The sequence below is a fragment of the Portunus trituberculatus genome, chromosome 24, assembly GCF_017591435.1.
Source record: "Portunus trituberculatus isolate SZX2019 chromosome 24, ASM1759143v1, whole genome shotgun sequence".
In the NCBI taxonomy this organism is placed as follows: Eukaryota; Metazoa; Arthropoda; class Malacostraca; order Decapoda; family Portunidae; genus Portunus; species Portunus trituberculatus.
Genome location: NC_059278.1, coordinates 13,257,993 through 13,267,455, shown reverse-complemented (window position 1 = coordinate 13,267,455; position 9,463 = coordinate 13,257,993). Strand labels below are relative to the sequence as shown.

Below are 9,463 nucleotides of genomic sequence, written 5' to 3'. Positions count from 1 at the left end.
GTAATATGCCAGAAAGTGCAAGGTATTTCTAGGAAATATTGTAAAATTAATATTTCAAGTAGTGTTAAGAGAATGACATGTAAACTTGATGGATAGAAGGAGAAATAAGGGTTTAATGAAAGTTTGATGTCATTGGACCACTTAGAGGGAAGTACAAATAGATGACCTAATTTTGGGCACAGCACTAGTATGGATACTCTAGGGATACTGAAACCATTTATCATGTAATATGTATTTATTTATGGGTGTTGCAGATGCAGACATGGTGGACCATTGACAGGGAGGGCGTTGATGGTTGCAGTCATCCGCACATAGTCCTAAACCACTATTATAAATGGTTACTCATGATGCTTTTTAGAATTGCAGACTTTCTTATAGCTATATAATACTATGTTATGAAAATAGTCTCTTAAGAATCCAAACATAGAGATTTAAAGTATTCCATTATTCAAAATTTTTTAAAATCTAAGAATTGGTGAATGAGTATGAAGTATAGACAAATGCATCAATGCCATTCATTAGTAATAAGCAAATAATAATAATCCTTCAACCTTCCACCCCTCAGACATGCTATCTTGATTAAGAGAAGTGGGTCTCCTTCCACAGTTTAAATTATTCTTTTCAGGAAGGGGTTTTAACAAATTATGATTTCAGTGTCCAAGGTTCTCCCCTTCTGAGATTTATATATTTACTGTTAATGCAATGTTATATCAGAAACAAAAAAACTGATCTGAAAGCAAGTTTGGTCAGGAGAGGCTTTTAGTTGGCCATGAAATAACTGATCTGAAAGCAAGATAATCTTTGGTCAAGAGAGGCTTTTAGTTGACCAAAGGATCAAACCTTTGACAAGAAAGAAGTTGGGCAGAAGAGGAGAAAGATGAGAGAAGGCAGAAGAGGAAGATGAGAGAAAAGAGGGAAGATGCAAATAATGAAGATAGGAAAACCACAGAAAATAAGCCTATGCAGCTCTAGCATAGTCCTGAGGTAATAAGCTGCAAGGAAAATTATTCCATTAGGTGCCACAACATCTTAGGTCATATGGCACTGCTAGGGTAATAGAAGAATGCTACATCTCCCACTAGGTAACTAGGTTTGGCAAAGATTCAAACCCTAGCTGCAAGGAGGGTAATGCCTTTGCCACACTGAGTAAAAAGCGTGATGAGTTTATAAGAGAAAGGCTGAAGAAAAAAGCTGGTCATGTGATATGTAACTCAACAAGTGAGGTTAAGGGCAGTCAGGATGATTGTTGTTGAGATGTGCCCAGGCTGGTTTCATGACAAATGTGAGTGTGGAAAGATGAGAAGCTTCAGGAAAACAATCCCCCCAACCCTCAATCCCAGACCCATTGATGATGTGGGGACCTTGAAGCCCGGGGTCCAAGGTCCTATGCTTTGGGGGGGACAGCTGAATGGCTGTCTTGGGGCCCTCTTTCTCTTATTCTTTTCTTCTCCCCCTCACCCCTCCTCCTCTTCCCATGGCTAGAAGGGAATGCTGGCCAAGCAGGAGGAGGGCTGTTGAAGCCAACTGCATTTTATTTCTTTATTTTATTTATTTAGTTATCATTTTGTTTTTATTTATTTATTTTTTTATGGCCATATTTGAAGAGTATATGTGGGAAGCGCTGTTTAGCTTTTGCCCATTAGTGGCACAGGCAACTTTATTTATAGTGGTACCCATATTAGGGCCCATATCATGGTATCATGGTGACATATATGTAACGTTAAACCACTCGACAAATGGCATACCTTCAAAGTGGTATGTGGTGGGACTCAAACCTATACGTGGACATCTGCCCGATCCCACGCTCACCACCTTATCCACTATGCCACCGCAGTAGCTGTGGTGGTTGTCAGTCCATCCAAACATATTCATACCTATGTGGTAGTGGAGGCTCCAGACTGCTGTGCAGGCAGGACCACCTCTTGGGATGTAGCCATCAGATCCAGGGGATGGGCCACACTCTTGGGATGGGACTTCTGGCTTTGTATCCAGTTAGCCCACCATGATGGACAAGTGGAGATGATCGCATCCACCAAGATGCCCTGAATCTCAAGAGCCAGATTGGCTTATACCTGTACCTTTCTATCCATCAAGGTGCCATTTACCTTGGGTAAATGGGATAGTCAGCTATCATTGATGTTGTTGATGGAGATAGTTCCCCCTTGCTCAGTGAGTGCCCCTCTTCTGAGATTCACCAGGACAACCCCTTCCATTTTCTGTAATTCTAACAAAGTCCTAAATGATTCCCATCCCTTGGACATGCTAACTTGACACAGACTGATGACCCTGGCTCTTCTTTGGACTCCTCTATTCACACTCCCTGCAAACACTACAGAGACTACTGAGTCTCTGAATGTTGTCACTATATCTATATCTACAATAAATGATGTAATCCTATCCTTTCTTCTACCATTCTAAACACCACTAAATCCTAACCCTTACCACAATGTACTACCTCTCTTATAACTACTTCTGCCGTAATGCATCCTCCACCCTACATCATCATCTTCAAATATAGTCATGTTATATCCTTACTGTGCCCTGTCTCCAACCTACTCCTAACTATATGCCCCCCACCATCCTCCCATTTCAACATGTCCACTACTTCCTCCTCTTGCCTATACTCTACTCATTCTGTTGCCCCTTCTTCTCTCCATTACATCTTTGGTCCCAAGAAGTGGGACTAATTTTTCTGTTGTTTCCACCTCTGCTCCGTATGCTAACAACATGCTGAAATTCCAACACTGCCTTCAAATCCAAACTGGAAAGCTGCCCTTCCAGACCCAAGCAGATGGCTACCTCCTTATTTGAGTTGAAATTGAGGCCCAAGCTAATGCCCTATGCCAACTTCTTGACCTAAAATCAAAATCCTTTCCTGTAAATTCAGACATGACACTGAACACATGCATCAGAATAGTTGATATTCTGTCATTCACCTGCCCCATTGACACTGTCCTTCCTGTGCCCATGACCTTGATCTCCTCCATGATGAATGTGATGCAGTTACAGTCACTTGCTACACTCTTCCAGCTCAAGGTAAACAGTCCCATGCCACTAATATTGCTAAGATCTCATTCAAACATCACAGCCTTCCTCCATCAGTTTGCATTAGTGGAGAAAACTTTTTTTGTGAAATCCTGTGCCTGACCCCTGCCAATGCCAAAAAAAAAAAAATAATAATAATAATAATACATCCAGAAAAATACTGTTGCTTTCACCCTCGCTTCCCAAACTGCACTGACTGACAATATCTGTCTTCATTGTTCTGCAACTACCGGCACTTGTGCTAACTACCAAGGCCCCCACAATGTCTTCTACAGAAGGTGCCATGTTCCTACATTTCAGTGTCTACCTGCTCCCTTCCCTTGCCTTCTTCCTCAGTTTCTTCTTGTACCTCATCCTGCCCACCTTTACCTAATACCTCTGTCCCTCTTTCTCTATCCTTAGTCCAAACACCTAATACCTCTGTCCCTCTTTTTCTATCCTTAGTCCAGACACCTCAGTCAGCTCTTCTGCATCTAACCTAGCCCCGCCTTCCTCAACACACCCAAACATGTCAATCCCACAAACACCACTACCACAAACATCAGAGATACCCCTATACATCTTTTCTTCCCCCCTCCCCTTCTACTCTCCCTCTTTTGTCACCATTTCCATCACCCGCTTCATAAAAATACTTGCTAGGTTGCTCCTCACCAGTCTCCTGCCTCTGAAACATTCAGATTACAGAATATCTTTACTCTGATGATATCATATCAGCTGCTGCCGAGATTCAGCAAACCTCTTGTGACCTTCCCCCTACACCTCTCCTGTCCTCTTCCACCTCCCATAAAAATTTTCTGATCCTTGGTTGAGTCTCTTCTTGATCTTCCTCTACCCACTGGATGCACTTGCTATACTCTGCTTTCCCACCCATACTGTTCCTGTTCTCATCCTACCATCTTAGGCTCTACATCCAACACTCCCTTATACTTCACTACCTCTTTACCTCCTACCACCTTAGGTTCCACACCTATTCTTCCTTTGCCTTCCCCACACTTCCTCTTCTTTGCTTCTTCTGCTATCCTTGTCCACCACAAAACCCCATACATCCTCCAGGACATTGCCATGCCTCTTCAATGTACTATCACAAAAGTCCATCTCCAATGTTGGATTACCATTATTAATCTCCACCTCTCTTCTTCCCACCCACTTAATCTCCATGCACTTACTAGCTTTCTATCCACTCTCTCCCCTCCCTTCCTTGTTGTAAGTGACTTCAATTGCCGCTATACATTTTGGGGAATTCTATCATTACTTCCTCAACACTGGCCACTTTGATACCAGAACCCAATCCTTTTCCTGTTTAGACCTCTCACTTTGCTCCCCTTCTCTTCAGCTTGATTTCACTTGGACAGTTCTAGATCAAACTCTCTCCAATGATCATTTCCCCTATCTTACTGTCTCCTAATACCCATGTTCCTCTCCTTAATCCTCCTCGGTAGCACTTTGATAGAGCTGACTGGGACACCTTTACTTCACTTTTCCGTATGTGCCTTAGCCCCTCAACCTTTTCCTCTACTTCTGACCTACTAACCTTATTCACAGTCTTTATCGTTAGTGCATCACTTAATGCCATGCACCACTTGGTCTTATAACTAGTTATAAGTGCATTTCTTGATGACTGCCAAAACCCTTTTGGCTGAACGTACCATCTGGCGGACCTACCACTACCAAGACTCCTCTGACCCAATACCAGTCTCAATTTCTTTTAGAAAGCCTCTGCTCTCTTTAAATGCACTATCACCCTCTCAGTTACCAAAAGCTAGCATGCATATGTTCCCTTCCTTACTGTAAATACACCCTTTTCTGTAATTTGGTGGAAAGTCCATAAACTTTCTGGGAGATATCTACCCTTTAATATTACCTCCAATAATGAAAGTTCAAAGCACATCTATTGCAGACCCCCATACAGTTGCCAATACCTTTGGGTCTCATTTTAGGAAGACCAGCAGTGGATCCCACCTCACCCCACAATTTCTCATCCTTAAATCCACCAAGGAATCCACGCCTCCATCACCTCTCTTTCTCAACTAACATCAGCCCTCCACTCCTGCCAAACTACATGCAAAGGCCTTGATTAAATCCACTACCTTATGCTTAAACATCTACTTCCTTCCTCACCAACATTCCTTGTAGCTCTTTTTAACTATTTGGACAGAGGTTGATTTTCCCACTTCCTGGCGTGAGGCACTTACTCTTTCCTTCATGAAACCAGGAAAATCAAGCTCACTCCCAAATGAATACCCTCTCATTGCCTTGACCAGCTGCTCATGCAAACTCTTGGAAAGGATAGTCATCTTCAAGTTGATGTGGCACCAAGAATCTAAGAGCCTTCTTTCCCCATGCCAATTCGGATTTCAATGTGCCTGAAGTACTGTTGACCCTCTGGCCCACATCGACACGTATTTAATCTGCCTTTGCCAGCTGAGAATCAGTCCTAGTAGTTTTCTTTGATCTGGAATAGGTGCACATACAATACTGCATGGCAATATCATATCCTAAACTGGTTTCCCTCCTTAAGACTTCATAGTAATATGGCTGTATTTATACAATCTTTTCTCATCCTTCCTTCCGAGTCCAAGTTTCATCTGTCTTCTATGTCCCTTACTCAGTATGAAGGTGTTCCCCTGGGCAGTGTTTTAAGCACCATCCTGTTTCTCATTGCTGTCAACAGCATCACATCTATCCTGCCCTCTGGTGTCTGCTCATCCCTTTATATAGATGACCTAACCATCTACTCTCAGGCTCTTCCATATCTTCCCTACATATGCTCCTCCAATCTGCTATCTCTTCCTGAGCTACTGCTTCTCCTCTACATCATTTTCCATTTTCTTCACCTGCGCCCACACACCACTGCCACCCACACTAACCCTGTAATACCATTCCTATGGAAAATTTCTCGGTCTCCTTTTAGATTCTCGGCTTACTTGGAGAGCACGTATCCTTTCTCTTAAAAACCGTGCCTCCTGCCGCCTCCGTCTACTACAAACCTTATTCCATGTCTCCCGGGGGTGTACTGTTGACCATGGATGTCATTTATTTTCAGCTTCTTACTCTTCTTAGCCTCCTTGACCTTATTAACCATCTTGGTTTATGTCTTGCCCTTGGCACCTTCCGTTCTTCTATTGTTGAAAGTATGTGGAATCTGGACTCCCCTCTCTCTCTCATGCCATCAAGGCCTCCAATCTCTCTCAGGTGCTATGCACATCTCCATTCAATTCCCAACAACAAAGATTACTGTTTCTCACACTCTTCCCATCTTTTTCTTTTCTTCCTCCAAGCCTACCTACTCCCTTCCCTTTCCGTATGCAATCCCTCCAGTCTCATTTCCCCTTTGCCACTCTTCATGTCATTCCTATATATTCTTTCCTTCCCCCTGTATCTGCACCTCTGTCTTCTCTAACATTCCCAAGTCTGTCACAACTCACCCCCGTACACCCCTACATTCTCAGTTTCTTACCCACACATCAACCCATAGTGCAAGTACCCATATCTATACAAATGGTTCCAGAAGCACCTCAGGCTCTATCAAATTCAGCTACTTGCAGAATCCAGTGTACTGACAGCAGAGCTATCAGCTATCCTTGATGCCCTGCAATGACTGCTCCATTTCCCTTCCTCCTTTACAATTTTCACACTCTTAATCTCTCACTCCATCCAACCCATCATCTTGTTCAAAAGATCCAGGATTGGCTATTCCTGCTCTGTCTAACACAAATCTGTCTGCTTCTGTTGGGTACCAAGTCTGTCAGTATTTCCAACAACAAATGCATCAATTCACTTGCCCGCACTGCACCACTGCTAGGTCGCCTGCAATCCTTGAATCTTCCTGTGTGTTTATTACCCTATTTTTTAAGTCCTTTCTCTTTAACCAGTGGCAGTTGTTCTGGTCCAACTTTACAAGAAATAAACTTTACACTGTCAAACCCTCAGTCCTCACATAGTCCATTCTTTATAAAATTCGCCCCTGGAAAACCACCCTCACCCAATTAAGGATTGGCCATACCCGTATTACACATTATCTCATGTCTTGCTCTCCTCCTGATCTCTGCCATCATTGTCAAGCCCCAAATCCCACTTTTGGTACATCATGTTCTCCTGTCATGCCCGTGCTTGACAAACACCTGTTATGCTGCCTTCCCTTACCTCCCTGCTCCCCCATGAACCCTCTGCCTCAGACATCCTCACAGAATCCTCTCATCTCTTCCTGGATAACATAATATCCTACCTCCAGCACATATAAGTTCTTCATCTCATATAATCACCCTTTCAACTTTTCATAACCCACACTTCTGACTTTTATCTTTCCCCCCTTCTTTCACTAGGGCTGGGCAGGATTCTATAAAACGGGTAATCGCGAATCCAATTACTTGCCCTATTGGATTCGTGGGATTTGAATCCTCCACGAATCTTATGTACTCTTAACAGCCCAGGACGCCCGAGATTCTTCCTCAGCCAGTGATATTGTCTGCCAGGTGCGAGATTCGTTAGTGTTTGCAAGGGAATCCAAGCACGGAGAGAATCCAGGATTCCCCCTCCACTTGTCACAAACAACTCTCGCCCTTTGGCTAGAATTTGCCGAGATGCAGACTGTGTCCTCCCATGATACTTACCAAGATATATATATATATATATATATATATATATATATATATATATATATATATATATATATATATATATATATATATGTGTGTGTGTGTGTGTGTTTTTATTTATTATACAGATTTCCATACTATAAATATGCAGTCATGTAAATACATGTGCAATTAAAGTTGAGTGAGACACACTGCAGCTCCATATAATCCCAAATGGGCGCATTTCTGCCACGCTTGGCTGCCATTATGCAGAACCACTGTTTTTATTAAATTTAAGGTAGCCTATTTACAGAAAGTCCCTTAAAACGAAAGTAGAGTAGCCTACTCAACTCGAGATGCACGGCTTTGGGGAGATTTACGTAAAAGCTGGATAGTCACAGAAATAAATTTTGGCTATTATTAGGCAGGTAAAAAGTTGCTGTAAAATGGTGTTATTAGTAACTGTACATAATTAATAATATTAGGGATGCATATACTCATGGGAGCGACTATCACGGGTTCCTCCCCCCTCATCAGTCCTCAGCCTCGACTTAGAGCTCCGCCCACGTCATGTCCTATATATAAGCCATCGTATGACATCACATGAAATGGCGAATCAGATCCAACAAAAGTGATGGTGACTTTGGCAACACTATATAACCTTCCACAATGTCGCTAGCATACACAATAGCTAGCCCCACAGACCTCATTGTTTATATACTCCAAAAGCATGATTAATAACATCAAAAAGACTATATTGTACAAATTAGTTTGCTTTTACGTTGTTCTCCATAACTATTTTTACTCAGGAATAAGAGACCTCGTCCGAGGACTGGATTCCATACCGGATTCTAGAATCCTGACGCAGTAATCGGATTCGTATCGCCTCTAAGGATTCTACAGATTCGAATCCAGTAATCGTCTCCCGCCCACCCCTATCTTTCACCATAGTGCCATATGACCTATGCTGTTTGGCAATCTTCCATGTTTGATTATGTAACTTCAGGAAAACAAGAAGGAGCCTTGGTGATGTAAGAAGTACATGATTCTAGATATGAAACTCTGGAGATGGAAGAGTGGAAGCAGGAACAAGAAAAATATGCTGAAGTCAAGGAGCTGAAAGACTCTGGAGAACCTTAACAGAGAAAACATCACTTTAACCATAACTGTGACATACATCATAGTGATCACACAATGTGTGACTTACATAATATGATGTGAAGGTTGCATTTAAACTTAGCAGTCTATATTTTGGTCTTCTATGTCTTGAAATGATATATGGCAACTCATGGTGAGTAAATCTATGCTCCTTATTTGCTACCAAAGAAAATCCTTGCTTATGACCCATGCATCCTTAATTCTCCTAAAGACATCATGAAGTGTGACTCACAACCCTCTACTTATTATTGTAGTATAAGACACAAAATATCTTACAAAAGATCCATTCCTATGAAAAGGAAAAACAGTGGCTGCCTGTGCAGTTCACAGGTTAAGGAAACCATTAAGTGACTGAAAAGTCAAAACAAGGAGAAAGACATTCTTAGAAGCACTGTGGTCACCCAAGTGGACCACACTTGGAAGAAGACATAACATCACAACAGAAGCCGAGAATCCATTATCCACTGACTGGCAATCAAGGAGCACTGGAGGCACTGGAGGAAGACATAGCAGGCAATAGCTCAGAGAAACTGTGCCAAGACATCAGACAATGGAGTAGGACACTGTAGGTAGCGAAAAACAGAAGAGACCGGATAGCAGGCAGAAGACAGCATGAAGAGGAAAAATGCAATGCCAGTATTGCCACAAGGCCACAAACTATGAAGGCAACCGTGTAGAGGAAGAGG

General features: G+C 42.4%; 1 protein-coding gene across 3 annotated transcripts in view; it reads right to left on the bottom strand.

Annotated features, from left to right (window-relative positions):
- Nucleotides 1-220: 220 nt before the first annotated feature.
- LOC123508373 (N-lysine methyltransferase SMYD2-like) overlaps nt 221-9,463 on the bottom strand; it is a 50,803-nt gene continuing 41,560 nt past the window's right edge. For all 3 annotated transcript variants that reach the window (XM_045262051.1, XM_045262052.1, XM_045262050.1), the window contains one exon: nt 221-325. In XM_045262051.1, coding sequence (XP_045117986.1) covers nt 302-325 — 24 coding nt within the window. In that variant the 3' untranslated portion in view covers nt 221-301. The remainder of the gene's footprint in view (nt 326-9,463) is intronic.